At 45.3% G+C, this 26,361-nt stretch overlaps 2 protein-coding genes across 2 annotated transcripts; one reads left to right on the forward strand and one right to left on the reverse strand.

The window, feature by feature from the left end:
• The first annotated feature begins 1,659 nt into the window (after positions 1-1,659).
• Positions 1,660-7,299, forward strand: npm3 (nucleophosmin/nucleoplasmin, 3). The gene is made up of 6 exons (XM_088635998.1): positions 1,660-1,884; positions 2,643-2,728; positions 3,395-3,514; positions 4,954-5,047; positions 6,509-6,623; positions 6,869-7,299. The coding sequence occupies exons 1-5, from the start codon at positions 1,806-1,808 to the stop codon at positions 6,607-6,609; spliced, it is 480 nt and encodes a 159-aa protein (XP_088492124.1). The 5' UTR covers positions 1,660-1,805; the 3' UTR covers positions 6,610-6,623; positions 6,869-7,299.
• sfxn2 (sideroflexin 2) lies at positions 7,285-23,713 on the reverse strand. Its single transcript, XM_088635997.1, has 12 exons — positions 23,565-23,713; positions 20,615-20,779; positions 19,510-19,680; positions 16,461-16,559; positions 15,560-15,635; positions 11,993-12,078; positions 11,557-11,617; positions 10,346-10,412; positions 9,230-9,279; positions 8,275-8,324; positions 8,044-8,091; positions 7,285-7,961 (listed from the first exon to the last, which is right to left on the reverse strand). Exons 2-12 carry the CDS (start codon positions 20,767-20,769, stop codon positions 7,862-7,864), a joined length of 963 nt encoding a protein of 320 aa, XP_088492123.1. The 5' UTR covers positions 20,770-20,779; positions 23,565-23,713; the 3' UTR covers positions 7,285-7,861.
• Between the last annotated feature and the right edge of the window lie 2,648 nt (positions 23,714-26,361).

The following is a 26,361-nucleotide window of genomic DNA, read 5'->3' on the forward strand; positions in this document are numbered from 1 at the left end:
TAAAAATATTTAATTTGAACCACCTCTACATCTCACCCATCCAGTTGTCCAACTAACATGATTTAGATCAACCAGAATATAATTTGGCCATTCAAGCAATCAAAAACGTGCATTTTTTTCCTAAATGAACTGTTATATACAATGTGAGCCCCTAGCTTAGTGTTTGCCACACAAGATCTAATGTGTCCCAACAGTTATTGTAATGTCATAGTTTATCTCATTGTCGAGATGAAAACATTTCTTACGGATACCTCTTCTGAGCTTAAAAAGTACTAATTCTTATTAAAGATTTGGCAGAGCAGTACCTTACCTATTACTGATTGTTACCTCAGTGTTGCCAGTTAGGTTGAAGCAGGATTGTCGTAGATTGTTGTATGATTAGCATGGTGTAAGTACTAGAAGACTCTTTCACTGACCATATCTGTACTGAATAATGTTCATTCTGATCTGTTTTTCAGTTTGTTTTATGGCATATTTCCCAGAACTAAATTGGAAGTATATTCTGTAGCACTACATTTTTTAAAAAAGGAACAATTTGGCTTCTAGAGTAAAATCATTTGCTCTGTCAACATGTTTGTTAAAGAGTGTATATGATTTATGTAATATTTGTATTTACTTATCATAGTTGGATTGAAATTAATTTAAATAGTTTAATGTTTGCACTAACTAAGCTGTGAATCCCTTTACACTCTGCATTTTAATTCAACTTTTAAATGTCTAGTTTCTCCTGCAACCTAAGAGTTTGTAGTTTTCCTTTCTTAAATAGAAAGCAAAGGGGCACAAGGCCTTGACTTAAATCAAAGGAAATATTTCCTGTTTTATGCTGTGAGTAAGGAAGATGTGCCTTTTGCTTTGTATTATTCAGAACTGATGGGCTGCCAAGAAGCTGCAACTTCTCCTTAATATAGCAAGACTCCAAGGAGGATGAATGCCTAACATGGTGCACCTCTAGATAATGTCCTTGGAGTGCTGATGGGGTGTCTTACCACTCCCATATCTGGGCCGGTCAGCACACACGAACCCCACTAGTTACCATTACTAGCTAGTGTGGGAAATGAACGCTTACTACAAACCTGTCCATGTAAACTCGACCCTGTGCCAGTCGCACGCCATTAGCTCTCCTTTCTGAAATGGACAAGAGCATTAAGGCAGAGATAATACGGGATTCAATTTTCAACTTGTTCAACAAAAGCGACCGTGGATCTGTCCCTTGCCTGCTGGTGGTACACAGAGCTTCAGGGCACTGCGACGAACCTACATTTTCAATTAACCTTTTTCAGTGTGAAAATGACCGGTTTTTGTCGGTTGACGATGAAACAAAAACCTCTTTTTTTCAGGTGTTGGAAGGACACGCACAACGTATTCTGGAAGCATTAGTCGATGTCTGTGCAGACGTTTCTGAGCTTAAGTGTTGTGCAAGTCTTTTACAGTTCGTGTACAAGAATAACATGCAAACGTACGTCGTCGTGATTGTCTTTAGGGGGAAAACACAGTTACTGTGTTGATGGTAAGAATTAAACAGATTTAGCCCTGCTCTTAATCATGGTAAAAAAAAAAACTTGCTAATTCCGATTGCTGGAACCTTTAAGAAAGAGTACCAGCGCTCCAGCAGGCACCTTATGTAAGACGTGTGTAGCATGCGGGAAAGTTAATTTTGTGACACTCCTCGTCCTCGCTTTCCGCATGTTGATGACATACACTGTTCTGCGACACTGTGTTTGGTGTCGGCGTCCAACGGTAGATGTGGCTGAACTCGGAGACAGTTTTGTATATATTTATCTGATTGGAAGCCGTTCCGCTTAGAAATGTCGTTTGTGGACGAGGAGTGCTCGGAGAGCTGTAGCAGCGCCGGAGGTCGAGCTCGGATGGAGAGTTTCTTCTTCAGTGAGTGTTGTTGGCAAAAAAACGTGCTCAGTGCGCCAGCGAATTTGGCACACGTGGGGCGATGTGCCTATTAACACAAGATACCACTGGAGTACAGCTCAGTTCAATACTAGTCAATGGATTCATTAGCTATTCCAAAATTATGTTTTTTCTCTTGTGATAACGATTCTGTCCTCCGTAGCGTTCAGTGGTAATTACTTCTTACGAATATAGCATCATCGGGGGAAAAAAATGTTAATCAAAGATATCGTTTCCAAGCGAGATTAAAAACTCTGTTCTGTTTTTGTGCCGTGAAAACGCGCACACTGCACATAAGACTTGAGTCGAGAGCCACATGTTTGTTCGCCTCTCCATGTGGTGCAGTCGGGCTGAGCAGCTCCTTGACTTTAGTTTGCTCTGCTTGACTTGCCTTTCAGAGCGTTTTGATTTTTGTATATATACATAACTCGTAATCTGACGTTGTTATGTTTGTACTCATCTTTGGTGTTATTATTCCTGCGTATTTAAGAAAATAAAGGGTTCAAAGTACTAGACGATCGACCCTTCGTGACTGTGAGATTCCCTGAATATCTCCAGGAAACTCTTGGTCGATTAGTTTCAGGCTGATGCGTCTCGCCGCGTAAAATGCCGCCTGTACTCTGTTTAAATGTTCTTTTCCATCTGTATCCAAGTGTTCCCTAGTTGCAGGAGAAACCAGTAAAGCTCTTTGAAAAAAGAATCATCTTTGGTGGACAGTAACAACATTATTGCATCTCCAGGTTGTGAACTGTCGTCCAAAGCCCCTTTTTACACATTCCAGGGTGACGAAGAGGAGGATCTGGAGCAGTTCCTGGAGTTGCGCACAGTAAGTGGTTTTCCTCCCGGCCCTTCCATTTCTTAAAAGTTTCTGAGAACACCTTCCTCCCATGACAGTCAGTGAGCACCAAAAAGGACAATAAAAAGGATTTATCTCTCAAAATGTTAATTGACAAAGTGCCATAATTGCAGAATGCCGAGTTGGTTTTATTCGTAGGGAAAATGGCAAGGAGAGATTTTTGGAGAAGATAATTCCTTATACTTATGTAGCACTTTTCTGGACACTCGCCTCAAAGCGCTTCACAGGTAATGGGGACTCCCGTCTACCACCACCAATGTCCAGCACCACCTAGATGATGCGACAGCAGCCATGGTGCACCAGTACGCTCCCACACAAAGGAAAAGAGTCATATCAGTGAATGCAACTGAGTTATTTCCTTTAGTGTTCTCTAATGCCAAGTTATCCTTTGCTATCTTTTATATAGGAATCAAAAGGCCAGTGGTTTCCTTCAGGGGTTACTGCATTGATGCAAGAGGGTCTCCATCATGCTGTTTAGATTGAAGTCATTATCACTAGAAAGAAGTGAACCTTTGTTGTGATTCTCAGTGACGGGTCTGGCAAAGAGATGTTTGACCTTTTCATTGTGGATCAAGGCCAGCTGGGCCCCCCGCCTCCCTCCCTGCTGCCCTCAGGCTCAGGTCTCTCTTTCCGCAGGTGTGCCTGGGCGATGGAGCCAAGGAGGAGAGCAATGTAGTGGAAGTGACGGCCCTGAACCATCATGGCAAGAAGGTGTCGGTGCCCGTGGCCAACTTGCACCTCTCTTGCCTGCCCATGGTGAGAACATGAGACAGGTCACAAATCAGAGGAGGCCATTTGGCCAATCAGGCCTGTTTGGTAGTTAGTAGTTAATTGGTCCAAAGATCTGGTTAGAAACTAGGGTATTGGCTTCAACAACAAGTACCACGCTCCCACTACCCTTTGTGTAAAGACATATCTCCTATTTTCGTGTTTAAACGCACTCCCCTGTAGGTTGCACTTGTTCCCTCCGTTAAGAATGTAAGAAAAAGGCTGTGGCAATCACTCACAGCCTTCACTGAGGCTGGAATTTTGTCCTAAACCTAGTTCACAAGGGTAACGGATTTCTTGACCCTTTCCTAAACTGCAGTTATTTTTTGCATTTAGATTGCTGATTTAGAATTGCCCTGCTAGTTACTAACTCTGCCTCCTGGAGAGAATATCAATGGAAAACAGTAAGCAGATACTTCAGAACTCCAAACATTATGGCTAGAATTAATCTTAGTGCCACTAGCCATTGTTGGAGGGAATGTGGGGAGAGTATAGCTACATATTTGCATGTCTTCTGGCATTGCCCTAAATTAGAAATTTACTGGCAATTGGTTTATCATGCTATAAATAACATTATAGACATAGATTTGCCAAAAGACACTGTAATGTCAATACTAGGGGTGAAACCAAAGGTTATTCATACAACAAAGCAGGCTTACTTGCTACAGATTGTACTAGAAGCTGCAAAAAAGGCAGTCACACTAAATTGCCTTAAAAAGAACCCTCCAACCTATGGGCAGTGGTTGTAATAAAATAAATGTATCTGATGGAAAGGATTACCTTTTTATTGAGATTGCAGATGAATAATTTTACTGAAAAATGGAAGTCAACTATAGACAAGGTAGCGGGACCATGGGACAAATTAGTATAACTTAAATCTCGATGGAGAATAGCAGTAGTAACCACAGGTATCGGAACAGTTCTTCCCCCAAGTTAATAGAAATATGAAAGTAATTATGGAAAAGTAAGACTCCGGTAGATCACAGCAATATTTTCAAGCTCACCTGTTTATCTTGTATGGTTTTTTTTTGTTTTTCTTGGTAGGTTTGTTTGTAATATCATTGAAATGAATGGTGATCAATTATATCATTGGTATTTCTAGTGAAAATGTACATACATGAGAATTTAATGCAAGATATCTATAAGTATAAAACACAGAGCAATAGCTGGCTATTTCACTTGAAAACCAATAATTGCCTATTCGTCTTGTGAGCTGAAACCATTATTGATACTCTAGCGAATATTTAGCCGTACTGCCATGCTTCCTTCTGTCAAGTCATTAACTGGATGAATTGTGCCAGTCAAGGGTTTCTGGTTAAAGCTGACCTATTTTAATATTTTTTAAGCTACAGCCCCGGTGATAAAGCAGGTCAGTCCATGTTATCTCTTACATTTTCCTCCTCTTCTTTTTTTGTTTCTTCACAAAGGTCAGTCTGGGAGAGTTTGAGCTGAGGACTCCAGTGACCTTTCGCTTGAAGTCGGGCTCGGGACCAATCTGCATCAGCGGGCAGCATCTCATTGGTGAGAGCAGGGCCTAGTTCGTGGGATGGGAGCCCCACTCAGTTACTACATGTCAAAGAGTAGTGTACACATTAGTTGGATTACTTGGGCAGCGCAGTAGCACAGTGGGTTGCATTGCTGCCTCGGAGTGCTGGGCCCAAGGTTTCAATTCCTGGGGTACAGTCTGCATGGAGTTTGTATGTTCTCTCTCGGTTTGCATGGGTTCCTCCCACAATCCAGTGAAATACTAGTAGGTTAAAAGGCTTCAGAGAGATGTGAGTGTGGTGTAAATGTGTGCGTATCGGTGTCTGTGTGTGCCCTGAAATAGACTGCTGCTCCTCCAGGGTTTATCCTGCCTTGTGCCCATTGCTTGCAGAGATAGGCTCCATGGCACCTCCCCAACCCTGAATCGGATAAAGAGGTTAGAAGTGCATCAAGACCTTCTCTCAGTTTGTCGTTTAAACGGGAACTGCAATTCAATTTTTGTATTTCGGGGTTAGAGAGAAGCAGCACTGAAGAGTGCATTTCCAACCACAGTGAAAATAAAATGTACACAGTAACATGAAAAGACTAATTCACATCACCACACAGACAAAATTTCCAGTAATGCGCAGCGCCCTGTTGTCGTCACAGTCTGTGATTCAGAACGAGGCAACAAAACAGCCAGTGATGTGAATCGGCCCTATTCCATTGTAAACAAGCAGGCTTGTGAATACATTCCAATAGAAATATTGCTCTCAACTTTCAAGAAAGGGTTTTGCCAACAAATACTACTTGTTAATTTTTCTTGCAGATCATGTTAGAGCATTTCTGCGGTGAAATGTCTGCTGCACTACCTGTAGTTATTTGCTCGTACATCACATTATATTTGTCATTACAGAGACTAGTAGGCAGGAAGGGCCACATCATGTCACAAAATGTGTAAACACGCGCTTTTGTCCGTGGCATGACCAGGGGTTTGCGACAACAATAACCTTACAGTAGTTACACAAAGTTTTCTAATTTGCAATTGTAACATTTTTCTGTACTTTCAATTTGTTACCAAGATTTAAGAAGCAGTCTGAGAAATAGGGACTTCAGTTTCCCTTAAACCTGAAACCCATAACAGGGTTCTCTCTAAAATTGTTCAAACATTTCAGGAAGACCGTAATCAAAATGGGACAGGTTGCCCGGTTTTATTATTCTGTACCCACATTATTTTACTTTTCACTAACCACATAAAGGGCTGCTAACCTGAATCTGACCTGACCTTAACTCCTGAATGAACAGCCGTAAGAACCGGACATCTCCGGCAACAAGTAGAGTGGGCTCATGCTTGGACCTCAGGGTCCCGGGCCTTTGTAAGCACTCGTTCCTTTTGTCATGGCTCTCGGGGAATTCGCTTTTCGCTGATTCAGTAAAAATACAGAAATAGGTGCTTCGCCACCTGTCTTCTGAGGAAGGCTAAATGTTGACCTGCGAGGTGCTCTTTTTCCCTCGCAGCATACGAAGACGAGGATTCCGATGCGACTGAAGAGGACGAGGAGAGTGAAGAAGAGATTGTTCCCATCAAACCAGCGAAAAAGAAACAGAGGAAGTCCTAACTGCGGCCATAAAGGTATTCCTCTTTCCCTCCCACTTGCAATGGCCGACTCAGAAGTGATTGTGTTCTGCCCTGACCTAGCTCTCCTAGGATCAGAATAATTTTATATTACAATGAGATCTGAACTGCAGGACTGACATATTCGCTTCATTTGTTAACTAGAAAATAAACGCCAACTGGACATGAGCAGTGGGTTAGGGCCTTCTGGAAGACAGCAGTCTTCACAGCTGGAGATCTCACACTTGCCTCTTGTTTTTCAGCTGCAGCCACCAGCGACCTTTGAAGAAATTGGATACATTTTCTAATGTATTTGATACTTTTTTTTATGATTGTCTTCTCTATTACGGTATGTCAAGTTGGGAGAAAAAGAGCCAAAGTCAACAGAGAAAGGACTGATCCACTGTCTGGTACAGGATAGGTCCCAACAGGACCTGACTGAGGTTTACAGTTTTCAAACTGTGACAATTTTCAACATGTATATGGTCTGCTGTATGCAGACTTTACCTGTCTTCAACTCGGTTCGGCAGCATGGTGGTTTCACAGCTCAACACCAGCACTGCCCTCATAGGGTGGCATCACAGCCCGTTTTCGGTGTTGAAACCATCGTTCTCCCTTACATGGAGGACTGCTGGGACTCTTTTTGTATATTTATATGCAGTGTATAAATAAATCAGTCTTGTTATTTTTAGAATTGTTGTCCTCTTTATTGTCATTTAGAGTGATATTGCACAGATGCAGATACATTTCCCGCAGCATAATAGTTTGAGCAAGATCGGGCTGTTTTGCGTTGTCCGAGAAGTCACTCAGGCGTGGACTCGGGTGTGATCTTCAGCCCAGTGTCGCTCGGCTGCGGACTTCAGCCCAGTGCTCCGTCCTACTCCAAGCTTGACCTGATACACTGTATTAACCACTGTCTGCCCAAAGGTCACTATAGGTCCTGAAGAAATCTTAGTCTCTCGTAATTCCAAGTCACCACTTCAACTAGCATTCTGACCAGCTTTAAGAAAACACTAGGAGAAAATGAACCTTTCTGCTGCTTGTTGTAACAGGTTAAAGAGGAGTTTCAGAAACCTAAACATTTAACATCTTTTAAAAGAACATTTGCACAAGCACGTTCTTAAGCACTTAGTAAAAAATCACTCCATGTCATGTTGCCCGCCCACCCCCAAACCCTCCTCAGGTCCCACAGATCCATTTAAAATCAAACTAGTGTCGCAGGATGGTCTAGGTCGTGCGTGTAGCCCTGTGGCAGGTCACAGCCCTTTGTTGAAGTACACATAGCGGACACTGTCTCCGTACTGAGAGCGGATGGAGTCCCTCAGCTCTGGTTCCAGTTTGGACACGGCCATGGAGCTAGAATTCAAGGAAACAGACCGTACATATACACTGGAGGACAAACCAGGACAGGACAAAAGCAGTATCGTGGATTCCTTACCATCTCTGGGGAAACAGGGAGCAAGCAGCAGGCACCATGAAGGTCAGACTGCAAGAGAAGGTTTGAGTTTTAAAATGGTTTCCCTCCAACAGGAGCTCTGACACTAGAGAGAAGGGCAACGTCCGGGGCAGCCGAGGCTCCTGGGACAATCCGCTCTCTTGGGAAGGAGCAAGGACGGAGGCAAGGCCGTGCCCAGCGGCAGCAGGAGCACGTGAAGCCATCATTACTTACAAAACTCCCACCATCATCACTTGTAACGGCGCGTGGAGAAAAGCAATCCTCTGCAGAAGAGAGAAAAAAAAAACCAACTTACTGGAGAAAACAAATCAAAGTCCTTGTCCCTGCCCCTTTTGAAGCATAAACGAGTTAACTAGTATCTCCACAGAAACGGTTGTGTGCATGAAAGTTCTCCTTTATTGACACCAATGTGGCCTTAGTGCCTGAAGTCTGATGGAAGAGAGCCTCTTGTTTTCAACGACTGGTAGCCCCACCACAGTAATGGACAGAAAACGAAGTTACAATGGATACCTTGTTACTTCAATTTTCTTCCAGAATAAAACCTACTTGAATCTGCTCACACCAGACCTGTTCCTCCCAGCACTCTGATGGAAACACTGTTCTGTGCTGATATTGATGTTTTAGTAGTTAAAAGCAGCATCCTGCTTCAGTAATTTTCTGCAGTAAGCCTTCTGCTATGGCCACCGCTCCGCCATCATCCTTGCACACACCCCACAGAGACGAGATTCTGCAGAAGATCCTTAGCTCGCAGGACTCTATCAGACATTTAGCAATAGGGACAGTTTTTAATTGGTCAAAGGCACAGCTGGAGGTGTTTGATTGCCACTAACAACACTCTACAGTCTGCCTGCCTGCCCTGTGAAATCACCGCTCACTTGGCGAGACGACAGAATCTGCTTTATTAAGCGTTGAGGTTTCTCCTGTGGCCATACCAGCCTCCTGAATCCAGACTCTTTCAATTCATTTCTTTAGATTATTTTAAAGACGTTATACATAACATTTAACAGCAGCTACAACCAGCAGACCTTTCCTCCTTTAGCCGATACAGCATTACAAACTCAGGATTTTTGCAGAGACAAATTTGCAGTCAAAAGATCTTGAAGCACCTGGCTTTAGGGGAGAATAAAACACACGTGCTATAGTGCTTAAGAAAGAGAAGACAACATACCTGCATGAATTTGTATTTTTCAATCCTCTGCATTACAATGGGCAGGATAACTAAAAAAAATAAGAAAAATAAAACTATGAGACCTCTGTGGAGGCAAGGGCACATTTCCTGTGGCTACTGGGGAGAGTTTCCCTTACCCCTACAACCTGTTAAGACACAAACAAGTAAGAAAAAGAATTCATAAACACACTTTTCAACACGCAATTCAATAAAACACATCCTGCTACAAGATCGGTTAGCAGAGAGCTGTGTATTCCTGGCAAGGATCACAGCAGCCTAGGTCCTGTCTTGGGAAAAAGCTGAAGGCAGACGAGCACGTACAGGGACAATTTGCAGACACCACTTAACCTGTAGTACCTGACAGGTCTCCTGTGAAACTGAATTAAAATAAGTGCTTTAGCAAGGATCCTCAAGACGTGTAAACGGACAACTGCACAACGGATTTTGGAGGAATCTTGAAATAGGTTTGTGTATGTCCAAAAATTGTCTGCCTTTTTACCGTACACACGTGATCATGAATGAATTCGAGACTTGCTTGTTATCCTGCACTCCTTATAGCAGGAGTAAGTGTCGCATACAGCGAGCGTTCTGACAGTGATTTTTCCCAGGACACCCTAGACTCCAGGCCCCCGGGTTTGTGCAGTAGTCCGCCCCCCGGTGGAGGCCCAAGAGTGAAAACTGGAGCAGGTCCTTTTCCTTCAAATACCCATCGCCGTTTGTGAAGTTCATACCATTAAGATTTATTTAACCCCTGTGGAGGGTTACAATCTGCTTTATTTCATAGCAGGAGAAATGTGTTTAGTCAGTTTTCTAAAATCGGCCGAGGAATGCTTGGCCCGTGGTTACCCTGACCCTACAATCTACAAACATGACTGGTATAATTCATGGTGTTGGACCATAAACCCCATGTCTCTCCCCTCAGTGGAGGTGCCTGTGCAGCCCCAGATGGATAAAATCCAGGAGAGCTGTGGGCACAGCCGGCTGGCAGCAGACGGCCCTGTGGCACCGGTGAGTGGGGTAAGAGGTGGGGCGAGATCCAGATGTCCTCGCCCACTCTGCTCAACAGCTGGTACCCAGCCTGCCGGACACTGCTGAGCCCTGGGGCGGCACACTTACTCATCCCCGGGGCTGCCATGGTGACACGAGAGACGACCACCTGCGCGATCCCTTTTATGGCGGCTTTCTGAAACATGGCAGGAGAGAAAGAGGGCACTCAGGAAGGGTGCACTAAACCCGCCTCTACCACCCAAACCACAGCCAAAGAAAACGGGCAGAAGACAGTCGCACAGCGATCACAAGAAGCCGACTACAGACTTCATCTCCAAAACACTGTTTGGAAACTACAGTGGTACCCAGACACTTTCTATGCGTAAGTATTTGTTAGACAAGTTTACATATACTGTATACAGGTAGTCCTCGATTTACGATGGGGTTAGGTTCCGATGACCCTGTCGTAAGTTGATTTCGGCGTAAGTTAAAAATCGCGATCTCGTGTACTACATGAATCATACGGATGCATCAAGAATTAACCTGCATAAATGCTACATGTTGTAATATGGCTTTGGTATATTTTTTCACTAAGTTTACTCTTTACTCATGGTAAAATAATACAATGTAGATATTATAAAGTGAAATACACCAAAAGTAATCAATAATGAAAAATGAATACAAAAGTGCTGCTTTGCACTTACCGTTAATGTAGTCAGCTGAATGTACACCGGGCCCGAACACTGACTTTTTTGCTTGCTAACCACCCAAACAATAACATGAGGCAGCATGGTGTCACGCAGGCTGATGATGTCATCAATGTTGGACGAAAATAATACACGATACTGTTCAGTAATACGATTAAGGGGATGGCCGTCATAAGTGCGAGTGGTCGTAAGTCGCATACGTTGTAAGTCGAGGACTACCTACAGTATATATAGCATGTCATGTACACAACTATACATGAGCTCAAAAAAAGTCTCATAGCATAGGTATAGGTGCTCATGCTCAGAAATTGTGTTTCAATGCACTATGCAATGCCATACAGTATATACTGTATATGCACTTTTACCAGGTAACAACACCTGTGCACTGTGTGTATTTGCAATACATCCAAAGGGATCCTAAATCTGGTTCATTCCGCATGAAAATCAAATGAACTGTAAAGTCTAATAAAAACATACTACCATTCTTTCAGAAATCACTGTGGGTCTAACATACACAATAGTTCCAACCGGCTTCTAAAGAGCTCATTGGCCGGAAAGGAGAGTTTTCATTATTTTCCTTCAGGATAAGAGACAGGGCCCACAGTACAGAGTGAATTAAGAGCCAGCACTCACCCTGGAGTGGCCCAGCTTGTTGCCATTCTCGTCTGTGACCGAGATGCCATTCAGGATCTCCCTGACGGGACAGGAGGAGAGAAGATCTGACAGCTGCCCCAGCTGAAACAGCCCCGCAGCCTGCCCACTGTACCATGGACACGGCGTCTGCACGTTCTGACCGCATCGGAGGGCAAAGTTCGTTTCACCCTGACTTTGCAGGGCTGACGGAACCTCCCTGCCCTTCTTCTTTACATTACAAGCCTGCGTCACTCAGAAACAAAATCATTCTATTTCTGAACTAGCAAGGGAACAAAACAAACACAGCTTGCAAGATTTCAGGAGTTTAAAATAGCCAAGAGTCAAGGAAACACTCTTGAGCAGTGCAGTGACAGTCACAGTCTATTGAATTACAAGGCCTCCGATCCCACACAGCCCACAGGACCCCAGTACTCACTGCTGCCTCATCATGGGGATGTTGACACAGTTAGCTGCTGCCACGGCGACAAAGGGCACCCAGCGGGCAACGAGGGGAGAAGCTTTCTGAGAAGGAATGAAAAAAGTGCGAATCTCACCAGGCTGAGGGCACACAAAGCTGGACTAATACATTGTTACTTTGAATTTAGTTGTTGGATGTTGTTACCCAAAGTGACTGGTATCTGTACTCATTCATGCAGCGGGGCTATTTTTTGGAAGCAGTCCGAGTGAAGCACCTTGCTCAAGGTAACGACAGCAGGGTCTCACCTGGGATTCGAGCCGAGGTGGTAGACTGGTAGACCTGAACGGTTTGTGTTCAGGTATTTGCCTTAGAAAATCGTTTGTTTTAAATTCACTGATACGCAAAGAACGATATAGTGGCGTTTGTTGAGTTGCGCCATCTCACATCCTCTCTTGCCCTTCTGCATGATAAATACACAGAGCGAGAGAGCTACACACGAGGCGTCGCGATGAAACGGTGCCATCTTGAATCTGTACATATTTATGGTTCGCCACTACATATTTATTTATCTGGTTATTATTTAAAGTTTTTGTAATGTACTGTCCACATTGTGTGGCGTCGTCAGTTGTACTGTGTCGTCTGCTGTACTGTGTCCATCCTGAGAGATGGGCGTGAATAAGAATTCCAACATACGTGTACTTGTGGCAATGAACTCCTCCACTCTACAGCTGAAAGAACTTGCTCTGGCTCAGTGTTGTATCCGTGCAGGCCTCATTTCTGTCACTCCTGACCCAGGTTTGTTTGAATAGTCAAATATATTTTTCCGCAGCATTAAAAAAAAATCTATATACCTTAATTAAAATCGAAACAGGGGCCAGCAGCCATATCACCCTGCAGCCTGGCAACTGCAACTGGCAGCCCACTGAAGCTAAGCAGGTGTGAGCCTGGCCAGTACCTGGATGGGAGACCTCCTGGGTAAAAACTAAGGTTGCTGCTGGAAGAGGTGTTAGTGGGGCCAGCAGGGGGTGCTCACCCTGCGGTCCATGTGGGTCCTAATGCCCCAGTATAGTAACGGGGACACTATACTGTAAACAGGCGCCGTCCTTCGGATGAGATGTAAAACCGAGGTCCTGACTCTCTGTGTAACCCCGACGTCCCGGCCAAATTTCCCATTGGCCCTTACCAATCATGGCCTCCTAATAATCCCCCTCTATGAATTGGCTTCATTACTCTGCTCTCCTCTCCACTGATAGCTGATGTGTGGTGAGTGTTCTGGTGCACTATGGCTGCCGTCGCATCATCCAGGTGGGGCTGCACACTGGCGGTGTTGGAGGGGAGTCCCCGTTACCTGTAAAGCGCTTTGAGTGGAGTGTCCAGAAAAGCGCTATACAAGTGTAAGCAATTATTATTATTACTATTATTATTATAAACATACGTTGCCACAAGTTGCTGCTGCAATTGCTTGTAATTTTTCCGCTCTAATAGTCCCATCCTGTGAAGTTTCTGAAATGCCCTGATTTGTAGCTGCAGCAAATTTTAAGAGGTGCCTCCCAGTCTGCGCAGCACAAACTCATCCTCAAGGCGCCTGTCAGTCTGATGCCACAGCAGCTGCTGGAGAAACACCCTTCCTGCAGACTCAGATGTGACAACGGGCCCGAAGGTGCTGTTTCTCCAGCAGCTCGGAGTGAGCTCGGTCTTGCAGACACCCCGCCAGCGCAGTCAGTGAAAAGTGACAAATTGAAAAGGAGAGACGCTGCACACTGGAAATCACACATCTCAAACCCCCGTCAGGGTCAGTGAAAAGTGAAGGCCGATGTTTTTTTAACTTTTAACTCAATAGTTTCCCAAGCCTCGCTAGTTGCTCTTAATGGACAGTGAGAAACAAAATGGCAATATCCACATTCAAACCTCAGCAGTTCTCAGGAGCTCACAACATGTGTGATACCCAGTAGAATTAACTCCATTCAGCATGCTGTATACATAGGAACAGGCAAAGGTTTATTCCATGCTGAAAGGAAAAGAAAAGAGACAACATTTCGGCTGTGGAGCTTCAGGTGTTAGCAGGTGTGAAGAAGCTCCACAGCCGAAATGTTGTCTCTTACCGGTTTCTTTGGTACCTACGCATGCTGACGCAGCTACCTACTCGAACATGTTATATACATGCTGTATTGCCAGTGAGCTTCAGATCTTAGAAGCTAAGCAAGGCTGGTCTGTTAAGCACAGAGATGGGAGACCTCTTAAAAAAAAAAACAGGTTGTAGATGCAAGTGGTGGTGTTAGACCAGTCGACCAGTAGGTGGCGCACTTCCTACTGGACTAGAATTTCCATAGCAATGTCACGGTATGCTGCATGAGATGTCATCCTTCATATGAGATGTTAAACACAGGTCCTGCCTACTTCATTGACGATCCCAGCACTATCTGTAAAAGTAAGGGTGTAAAAAAAGTTGTGGCTAAATTCCATTCCATTACAGTCTAGCCTTCCTAAAACTTGCTTTTCAAAACTGGTGAAGCAGTTTCTTTCACCTCCCCCTGATCTTCTCTGCAGTAGGTGCTGCTGGGGCAGAATGGCTGTTGTGTATCACCCATGACAGATGTGGCTGCACTGCAATGGTGAGCGACGTAGATGCTAAATATACTAAGTATCTTGGGGTAATTTTTGAAAAGCACTATATAAATTCAAGGGAAAGTAGTAACAATAACAATAATATTAATAAATAGCAGTTCTTATCAAAACGGAGTTAGTCACTCCTGTGTCAACTAGATAAATCACTTTCAATATTAATCAAAAACAGATTTGGGTTACGTTTTTATAAATGGATCATTAAGAGTGAACTGTGAGACCTGGTGCACTGTCTGACTGACTAATATGAATAATAAGTACAATACAGAAGTCTCATTTTGTCATGATTCCATGCATACATTTTACCATAATAAAACAAAAACAAACTATGTGTTCAACCTAGTGATTTCAAGCATCCATTTCAGAGTGGAAAAGTCAGTACTTTGTTGTTTTTCCTCACTGAGACAATTAGTGCATTAAGTTTGTAAACCAAACTCTTTGTGTAATCTCTCACATCCACCGTGAGCTCTTTGCTTTTCTTGGGGTATTTTCAATTTAAATCGTCTTTTCAGCTTGGAAAATGCTGCGCAATTGAAATTAGAACCTGAGATGGCTCCTTTTTTCTCCCCTTGGTAGCATGAACCCCTTGGTAGCACCGGTCTTATGTTTTGGGTCATTGTCATGCTGCACAGAGTTACAGGTTACAGGTTAGTTACAGGTGAGTGAGCCAGTGCCAGAGGCGGCCATGATAGGACCTCTCTCAGGCTTCAGAACCTGGAGAGTTACAGAATGATGATTTAGGAGTGAAGGAGGCCAAGATAAATTCAAAATGAAGGAAAGGTAAAAGTGTGGAGAAAGAAAAAGCATGGTGGAGGCATTGTTAGGATTCATCAGGAAAATGTAAAATACGCAAAACATATGAAATCTGCATGGCACACACGTGCATAAGTTGTCATTTGAAAGATTCATAAGAAGTGATAAACCATATCTTGGCCGCAATGCCTCACAGTGCCAATGCCTTACCTTAGTGTAGAGGTTCAAGCCCACTGCTGTAATGACGGCCGTGTTGGTGGCAGTCACATAGGCCACTCCAATCTGCCTGAGACACACAGGGCACGTCACACACTGCCTCTCCAACACAGCCCCAGCGGGGCAGCTGCTCACACACTGAACAAGGGCCTTGTGTCTGTCAAACGCCCGGAAACACCATGGGCTGCGTATATCCGCCTTGACCCCAGACATCAATCCAACACGGCTGTGGTCTCAGCCTCAAAACAATACTCTTGCCAACCCAAGAGTCTCAGGTCAAGCGGGTCATCTTTTCAGTCAGGCTGAAGGTCAAGTGTTAAAGATCAACAACTGCATAGCAATGGGTTCGCACAGCTGGTCTTCACATTAGACATTAAAACCCCACAGGGAGGACACTAAATCATGAACAGTTCCAGAGGTTCTTTCTGCTGCACAGTGGAGTCCCGCACATCTCCAGCTTCCACAGACTCCAAACCTGTCACATTAAACATTTATCTTGTTGATGCTTTTTTATCTGAACCAAGTTCCATTTTGACCCATACAGACAGGGCATTTACTGAAGCGATCGGAGTGAGGTGCCTTGTTCAACAGTACCCTTGGCTTTCAGTCCCCACCCCGGATTCAAACCCATAATTCCAGTTGTAGGTACTGTACATAACCACAGTGCTGCCCCTCTCACTCCTGGTCAGTTTCAGGGCTACAGTCCAGCAGGTTTTATGGGCAACTGATAAATGTCAACAAGTAAACACCTGGACCACAGACCTGAACACGGACCACTGAAGTGAACAGCTGTCTTACATTAAGAGCCAGGAAAGAATGAAATCAAGACGTGGCCAAGAGTAAAAAGCCAAAGGTTAATAAAAGAAAAATAAAGGATTGAACCTGCCAAACTTACTTTTGTGTAATGGGTGATGCTGCATTCCGATTGGTATAGTTGACCAAGGCATTGAAGGACTGGTTCACCCACTGCCAGAACACCACTGCCGGCACCGTCCTGAAAGAAAACAACTCATTGACCTCAATGACCACCGCAGCCCCGCAGAGTCAGTACTCCCCCTCACTGACCACCACAGTCCGGATGAGTCAGCACTCCCCTCACTGACCACCACAGTCCAGATGAGTCAGGACTCCCCTCACTGACCACCACAGTCCAGATGAGTCAGCACTCCCCTCACTGACCACCACAGTCCAGATGAGTCAGGACTCCCCCTCACTGACCACCACAGTCCAGATGAGTCAGGACTCCCCCTCAATGACCACCGCAGCCCCGCAGAGTCAGTACTCCCCCTCACTGACCACCACAGTCCGGATGAGTCAGGACTCCCCTCACTGACCACCACAGTCCAGATGAGTCAGCACTCCCCTCACTGACCACCACAGTCCAGATGAGTCAGGACTCCCCTCACTGACCATCACAGCCAGATGAGTCAGGACTCCCCTCACTGACCACCACAGTTCGGATGAGTCAGCACTCCCCTCACTGACCACCACAGTCCGGATGAGTCAGGACTCCCCTCACTGACCACCACAGTCCGGATGAGTCAGGACTCCCCTCACTGACCACCACAGTCCGGATGAGTCAGGACTCCCCTCACTGACCACCACAGTCCGGATGAGTCAGGACTCCCCCTCACTGACCACCACAGTCCAGATGAGTCAGGACTCCCCTCACTGACCACCACAGTCCAGATGAGTCAGGACTCCCCCTCACTGACCACCACAGTCCAGGTGAGTCAGGACTCCCCCTCACTGACCACCACAGTCCAGGTGAGTCAGGACTCCCCCTCACTGACCACCACAGTCCAGGTGAGTCAGGACTCCCCCTCACTGACCACCACAGTCCAGGTGAGTCAGGACTCCCCCTCACTGACCACCACAGTCCGGATGAGTCAGGACTCCCCCTCACTGACCACCACAGTCCAGGTGAGTCAGGACTCCCCTCACTGACCACCACAGTCCGGATGAGTCAGGACTCCCCTCACTGACCACCACAGTCCGGATGAGTCAGGACTCCCCTCACTGACCACCACAGTCCGGATGAGTCAGGACTCCCCTCACTGACCACCACAGTCCAGATGAGTCAGGACTCCCCTCACTGACCACCACAGTCCAGATGAGTCAGGACTCCCCCTCACTGACCACCACAGTCCAGGTGAGTCAGGACTCCCCCTCACTGACCACCACAGTCCGGATGAGTCAGGACTCCCCCTCACTGACACCACAGTCCAGATGAGTCAGGACTCCCCCTCAATGACCACCACAGTCCAGGTGAGTCAGGACTCCCCCTCACTGACCACCACAGTCCGGATGAGTCAGGACTCCCCCTCACTGACACCACAGTCCAGATGAGTCAGGACTCCCCCTCAATGACCACCACAGTCCAGATGAGTCAGGACTCCCCCTCACTGACCACCACAGTCCAGGTGAGTCAGGACTCCCCCTCACTGACCACCACAGTCCAGGTGAGTCAGGACTCCCCCTCACTGACCACCACAGTCCAGGTGAGTCAGGACTCCCCTCACTGACCACCACAGTCCGGATGAGTCAGGACTCCCCTCACTGACCACCACAGTCCGGATGAGTCAGGACTCCCCTCACTGACCACCACAGTCCGGATGAGTCAGGACTCCCCTCACTGACCACCACAGTCCGGATGAGTCAGGACTCCCCCTCACTGACACCACAGTCCAGATGAGTCAGGACTCCCCTCACTGACCACCACAGTCCAGATGAGTCAGGACTCCCCCTCACTGACCACCACAGTCCGGATGAGTCAGGACTCCCCCTCACTGACCACCACAGTCCGGATGAGTCAGGACTCCCCCTCACTGACCACCACAGTCCGGATGAGTCAGGACTCCCCCTCACTGACCACCACAGTCCGGATGAGTCAGGACTCCCCTCACTGACCACCACAGTCCGGATGAGTCAGCACTCCCCTCACTGACCACCACAATCCGGATGAGTCAGGACTCCCCTCACTGACCACCACAGTCCGGATGAGTCAGGACTCCCCTCACTGACCACCACAGTCCGGATGAGTCAGGACTCCCCTCACTGACCACCACAGTCCGGATGAGTCAGGACTCCCCTCACTGACCACCACAGTCCGGATGAGTCAGGACTCCCCTCACTGACCACCAGTCCGGATTAGTCAGGACTCCCCCTCACTGACCACCACAGTCCGGATGAGTCAGGACTCCCCCTCACTGACCACCAGTCCGGATTAGTCAGGACTCCCCCTCACTGACCACCACAGTCCGGATGAGTCAGGACTCCCCCTCACTGACCACCACAGTCCGGATGAGTCAGGACTCCCCCTCACTGACCACCACAGTCCGGATGAGTCAGCACTCCCCTCACTGACCACCACAGTCCGGATGAGTCAGGACTCCCCTCACTGACCACCACAGTCCAGATGAGTCAGCACTCCCCTCACTGACCACCACAGCCCCAAACTACTGAACACTGGCCATTGTATTTAAATCATGTAATTGTCATGCAACCCAAACTTTAGCTTGTTTGGCATAAGGTTTGTCTATATTTTACAAAGTTCCTATCATTGAAATCAACCATTTAATTAATTGTATACAGAATTCATTAAAATGTATTTTCCTGAATTTATGATTACAGGAATTGGATTACAACTGATCAAATGCTGACCCAAACAAAGACAAAGGTAGGAGTCTACTGTATGTGTGTTTAGAGGGCAATTTTCTTTTTGCACCAAGACTTGTAAGTGTTCGGAAGAAAGAAGTGACGGAGGTTGGGAAGGCAGCAGCTCAGGTCCTTGCCTAAATAAACTAGTAGATAAACCAGTAGATTCTGATCACTACATTGAACGAATCTCCATTTCCAAGGGGTCTGTTACACCTGGGTATAATACCTAGCCCCCTGTAACCTGCTAAGTAAACGCACAGCACCAGCGCCCAGAGCCTGCTCACCTGTAAAACTGCAGCATGAAGCCTGTGATGGCCATCCCCCCCGGCACCTGGAAAGACATCCGGCCAATCAGGTTCATGCGGTCGCCAGAGTCGGGGTGGAAGGCGGAGTCGTACAGTTTCTTGGCGTAGTGCAGCTGCTCCACAGTGGTGCCTGGGGGCACGGTGCCTGACCTGAGGGGCAACCAGGAGGGTCAGACAGCCACAGCACACCTCAAAAAAAGAGAGCCTGCCCATATCTGGACAGAGCCCCCAACCATTTGGAGCCCTCTTAGGGGTTTGATCCCAGTTCAGCAACAGTCCACCTGATTCAAAAAGGCCTTAGAAAGCTAATATCATACACCGTTTCAGATACGTTCATGAAGAGCCCACATGAATAAGCCTTTATAAATATTAATAATTCCTTACACATACGTAGCGCCTTTCTGGATACTCAACTCAAAGCGCTTACAGATAACCATCATCAGTGTGTAGCCCCACCTGGATGATGCGACGGCAGCCATAGTGCACCAGTACACTCACCACACATCAGCTATCAGTGGGGAGGAGAACAGGGTGATGAAGCCAGTTCATAGACGGGGATTATTAGGAGGCCATGATTGGTAAGGGCCAATGGGAAATTTGGCCAGGATGCCGGGGTTACACCCCTACTCTTTTCGGGAAACGCCCTGAGATTTTTAATGACCACAGAGTGTCAGGACCACAGTTTTATGTCTCATCTGAAGGACGGCGCCTTTTTACAGTATAGAGTGCCCGTCACAATACATTAGGACCCACACAGACCGCAGGGTGAGCGCCCCCTGCTGGCCCCATTTACACCTCTTCCAGCAGCAACCTTAGTTTTTCCCAGAAGGTCTCCCATCCAGATACTGACCAGGCTCACACCTGCTTACCTTCAGCGGGCTGTCAGTTGTGGCTGCTGGCTGCCAATCATTTAAAAACTGCTGTGAGAAAGGTGTCTCGGTACGACGCGAAATTGTGTATCTGTGGAGTTGATGAGTTGTAAGGCGACCTGATGGACGGGGGGGGGGGGGGGGGGGGGTGTTGGAGATGGTGTTTAGGGGGGAACAAAGGGGAAGGGGTGAGGTCGGGAGGCAGCGAGCGAGACCTGCAGCTGAGGACAAGCTCCTTGGCCTGGTCAAGATGGGCGTCGGGCACCAGCGCGGTGCGGGGGTCTGTGATGTTGAAGAAGTGCTTGAGCCGTCCCATGAAGGTGCTCTGGTCCCATCGAGGCGCATCGATGTCAAACGTGCTCAAGTCCATCCTGTCTGTCCTGTGCAGGTAGAGACCACTGCAGGTCAGCACTGCGCAACATAATCCTATCCCACTGATTTGGGTTATTTCAGGGTAATTCATGCAGAAACGAAATTTTAAAAGGAAGACAATACACAAAAGGTGAGGGGGTGTTGCTCAGCTGTAGCATTATGACAGAAAAACAAAAAGGACTGTCCTTCAAGGCTCCATATTCATGAACAACAAATATTCATAAAGTGCTTCTGGAGGATTACTTGTTTAATGACAAGTACAACATCGACATTTTCTCACAACAGTTAAATTTATACAAAAAATGAATCACACAGCATTACCGAAGCCAGCTCATTACTCTTGGGTTCGACTCTGGCGTGATGTGACGTGTGGAGCTTGCGTGTTCTTTCTGTATTTATATGGGCTTTGTAGGGGTGCTCCGATTTCTTCCAACACACCAAAGACATGCTGACCAGGTTAGCTGACATCTCCACACTGCCCCTGTGGGTGCACACTGTGACAGACCCCTGTCCCTTTGTCCCAGTGCTTAGTCCTGCCTTGCTCCCAGTGCCTCTGGGAAAGGTCCCAGGCTATCACAACGCTCACTTGGAATAAACAGCTTCCCGATAATGGATAAGTGGAACAGTTATTACATTCATACTGACAAAGGCCTAAAATCCAACTCTGTCCTTGTTTGCAGGTTAATTATTCACTTACTGTTTTTTAAAAAAACATCTTATCCTCTCCCTTTCTGCTCAAGGTCGGGTCTTTTTTCTTTTCCACATGTATCCTTGCTGCAGCAGTGGACTTGCCTTTCTCAATCAGGATCAGCACCCCTGTTTTAAGTCTATGCATCTATTATGCATGACAAGATCAAAGCCTTTAACAAAATACTGAAATATCCTTTATTTCTATAGGAGGTCCAAAGAACAGTCCAGGTCTTTACTGCATCTCCTGTTCAAATGAGCTTTTTCCAGGCTACAAAAGCGAAGCCATTACAAATATTTAAAGAGCAACCGTCAGCTCAGAGACAATCAGTCTTGAACAGAGAGGACTATGTAAGGAACCGATCCAAGTATTCAAAGTCCTCAATGTCAGCCCAAGAAAAATATTTCTTCAGAAAGAAGAATGAAACACAGGCCAGAGGACACAAGTGAAAACTATGAGGAAGTACATTTAAAACCGAGATCAGGAGGCACTTCTTTACACAAAGGGTTGTGGGAGAATGGAACAACAACCATGTTGTTGAAGCTCATTCCCTGGTTTCTTTCAAGAAACGGCTGCATAAGATCTTGGGATAAATTATCCTAGGAACTATAAACTACTAAACGGGCTTGAGGGGCTCTTCTCGTTTGTCACAGTTCTTCTGTTCTGTGTCACAGAACAAACAAGGATGAAAGCAAGTTTGTTCTGGCCAGGGAAACTGCAAGCAATGCCAGCCACAGCAGCCAAACATTAACAGGATTCTGCCTTTCACACATAGTATTTGTTCCTGTGTCATCTAGACTTGTGATGGCCAGTTTGTGTGTAGCCAAGAGTCACTTATAAAGGGATAAACTCAATCCTGTGGAGAGACCACTTTCTCCTGAACATTTTGTATCTTCATTTCAGTACACAGCCTGAAAATGATTTATTTTTAAAGAAATAAATGCCTGTACTTCTAACAAAATAAACACATAGGACCTGCAATTTAACAAACGCGTAATGAGCTAAAAAAACACCTCTGAACTATATCATCTCCTGAATTCACACTGGCAATTTCTGGAAACATGCACAAAGATTGTTATGACAGAGATCAAAATACTGATTCATGTAATGCATAAATCTATAGTCACTGGGTCGGTCAATTTTTATACTTTAGTACGTTTGCACAGTCAAAAAAACAACATACAAAATTTCAACTCCACGAGGAGAAAACCTAATTGTCAATGCCAACGTCACATACTGTAGCACAACCTGGAAACTTACAACTCTATTTGAAGACGTATACTGTGTTGGAATGTGAAGCCGTTTCGTTTTTTTTGTGATAACATAGGTTTGGGCCTGCTTTTAGAAGTTTTTTTTAATTAAAACTGTTTTTGGTAAACAATGCGACAAAATATGGGGTAAAATTATGGAGGGACTCTATTACCGACCTATGATCCTGCACAGATTTTACCCTATGTAACTTTCTGAGCTTCCAGCGCAGTTTGAGCTGGTAACTGAAGTAGACTGAGGTAACACCAGGGGATTAATTGAGCCCAAGTGTGGCTCGTTGGTCACAAGCCATGTCAGTAAAGATTCAATTTCAAGTAGATAAGCGTAGTGCTGGAAAGGCTGTGTGTCTTTTGTTTGGAAGACTAAGGAGTGATTTCATTTCTATCATTTCTTCTGATTTAGCAGTTAAGATACCCAAAGTTGATGATAAAGACAACGGGGGGCAAGACCCTAAATTTAACTACTTCGTGGGCACAAATTGTAAATCGTTCCCTCGATATAACTTTTTTTCCCCTACTGATGACCCCTCCCGGGCTCCGTACCTTATATTTTGTCGCCATTCATGCAAAATGTAACTACTCCCTCTTTACTCTGCAGATGAAAGTTGAGATCATCACAACGTAAGAGCTGTGAATAACAAGTTACCGGTTCCTTCCGATTGCACGGTGCAATTAAGAACTTGACGTGGGTTCTTACAAGACTGTGCATCTCAAAGTGATGCCTTTCACTGTAAATTGACCCCGCACTTGGAGATGCTGCCGCTGTGAACGTGAAAAGCGCTCGTACCTATCACCCTCGGGTGTTTGATAGCGCTATCATAAATAACATTACCGTACCTCTTTCAGCGTGGCAGTCCGCACAAGCAAGGCACTCTGCAGCCAGGAACCGGGGAATGGGAGCACGCGACACGTGGCACGCTCCCCTCCAATCGCAAGGAAGAGGCGTCTCCTGTTGCGTCACACCCGGCACCTGAAGTCTCACTCGAAGAGTCTAATCCGGCGGGCATAGGGTTTAGGAGCCGTTTATCCGCTGCAGGACAGCGGCTAAGGCATATGTTCTCATGGCTCTTTATGAACGCCAGTTAATCTGACCATGTCTTTGAACAGTGGGAGGGAACCGGAGTACAATACCCCGAGAAAACCCACTCGAACACGAGGGAAACATATAGACTCCACACAGACGGACCCAGATAAGGGAGGAAAAATAGTCCCCTCATAAATCCATATGCCCTTGCAGCAAAACCAGACATCGCGTATGTTTTCTCAAATAATTTTACAGTCCGATACGTTCTTCTCCTTTGAAAATAAACTACAGTTGTTTTATTTGCACTAACCCCCTAAAAGCCTGTTTCCCCGTGGATGCATTTACAATTCTTGTATTGCTCAAATACTGCGATGTGCGGGAAATATATTATTATTATATTTGTATTATACGCCATAATTTTTTGGAGCTGTTGTAGGTTCCAAGCACGCTTCTCCGGTCTGAACACAAAGTACTCCGCCATGTTTACTCAGTTTCTTTCCGTCTGGAAACAGCCTGTGTCAGCACGTTGTTCCGTTTAAGCCCTTTGGCAGAAATGCACGAAGAGTCCTTTTCGTTTTAGAATACATTAAAAAAACATCGCTATAGTCATGAAATAGTCATGAATTTCATATGACTATTGACAGTGACCTGTTCCTGGCCTGAACACATCTACACATCTACTGCTACATCTGTTCGTTTTCTTTTCCCGTTTACAACCGTTTTTTGTGCAATATATGCCAGGGACCCGTGCAATACATTTATATTTAAATCTATATTTACATCTATATTTATATTCATATTGTGCAATACGATTTTTCTGCAAACTGTTCTGTTCTATTTTGTTCTTTGTATGTCCTGGACTGTGAGTAACTCTTTTAGTGCACCCCTCACTGTACTGATTGTATTGTATGTATTGTATTATTATTATTATTATTATTATTATTATTATTATTATTATTATTATTATTATTATTGTATCATTCGTTACACTGTGGCTGTATTGTCTGTGCTAAGCTGCTGTTGCACTGCAATTTCCCTCACGGGATCAATAAAATATCTATGAAATTTATATGATGTGACAATTTTTCGATGCATGCAGCTACTCAACTAAGATCTTTATACAGCAAAGTTTTTACAGGTCATTTGTTATTGTATATGTAAAATACCAAGATAATGCAGTCAAATAAATACATTTATACATATATAATAAACTCTGGGTGGCACAATGGCTCAGTGGTTAGCATTGCTGCCTCACAACAGTAGGGCCCTGGGTTTGGTTCTGGACTTGGGGAGCTGTCTGTGTGGGGTTTGTATGTTCTCCCCATGTTTACATAGGTTTCCTCTGGGTGCTCCAGCTTCCTCCCACAGTCCAAAGACATACTGGTAGGTTAATTGGCTTCTGGCAAAACTGGCCTTGGAGTGAGTGAGTGTGTGTGGGATTATTGAATTGTCTTAATTATGTTTGATCTTTGCCAAAAGGCTACCCCATAATCCTGGCTAAACTTCCCCTGGTCTTTACCAATCATGGCCTCCTAATAATCCCCATTTATGAATTGGCTTCATCACTCTGTTCTCCACCCCACTGATAGTTGGTGTGTGGTGAGCGTACTGGCACACTCTGGCTGCTGTCGCATCATCGGAGCTACACTTTGGTCCTGGTGGAGGGGAGTCCCCATTACCTGTAAAGCACTTTGAGTGATGTGTCCAGAAAAGCGTTCTAGGCATACGGAATTATTATTAATTAATGTCTGTCTGTCCTGCCATGGACTGGCGTCATGTCCAGGGTATATCCTGTCTTGCTTCATAGCCTCCGGCTCCCTTGCAACCCAGTACTAGATAAAGTGGTTAGAAGATGGATAAGCATGCCATTTTATTACCAGCGTTGTTTTATTCTAAAACCTCATTTAACACAGTAACACAGACTTTCTTGCTAGATGACAAGTGTTTGAAAGTTAGGCTGCTGGACTCGGCCTCATTGAGCAGTTGTGGGATGAGCTGGCATGAGGCATCTAGGGCTCAGAGACCAGTGAACAGACACCTGCTTGTCCAGGCTGTAGGAGAGGAAAGGGACAGAGTCCAATTCAACAGTGTCTGTAACCTAATATTTGCCTTATACATACACCTTGTATTGCTTCCAGCAGTGTGAACTACCAGCCTATGACTTTAACAGTAAACCCCATGTTGATGACAAATATTAATCAGCATAATAAATCTTCCTATGCCATAGCTGTTCAATAAAGTACAGTTGCTACAAAAGAGATGTTATAATTTTCCTGGTACTATTGTAGAAGTGTTGCGGTGATAAGTGGTAAGAGTGATCTAAAGCTCAGACTTTTTAAAAGGGTCTGTTAAATTAGTTTGTTCTGGTTACATTTTGATTTATGCACGCGTATTAAGGGTGTAATACTAAGGAATTAAAGGTATGAATTAAGGGTATAAACTGAGAAAGTGCGACTTTTTGTTCGTATAAATGCCGGTTTTGCAAATCTGCCAATTGCACTGATGTACGCAGAGAATATGAGCGCTGCATACTCAGAGAAGAGGTGAAGAACAGTTTATTGATCCTTTTTAATGCAGAAAGAATAACTACTTTGAAATATAGAAATAAAT

Source organism: Lepisosteus platostomus, chromosome 6, assembly GCF_059453375.1.
Source record: "Lepisosteus platostomus isolate fLepPlt1 chromosome 6, fLepPlt1.hap1, whole genome shotgun sequence".
Classification (NCBI taxonomy): domain Eukaryota; kingdom Metazoa; phylum Chordata; class Actinopteri; order Semionotiformes; family Lepisosteidae; genus Lepisosteus; species Lepisosteus platostomus.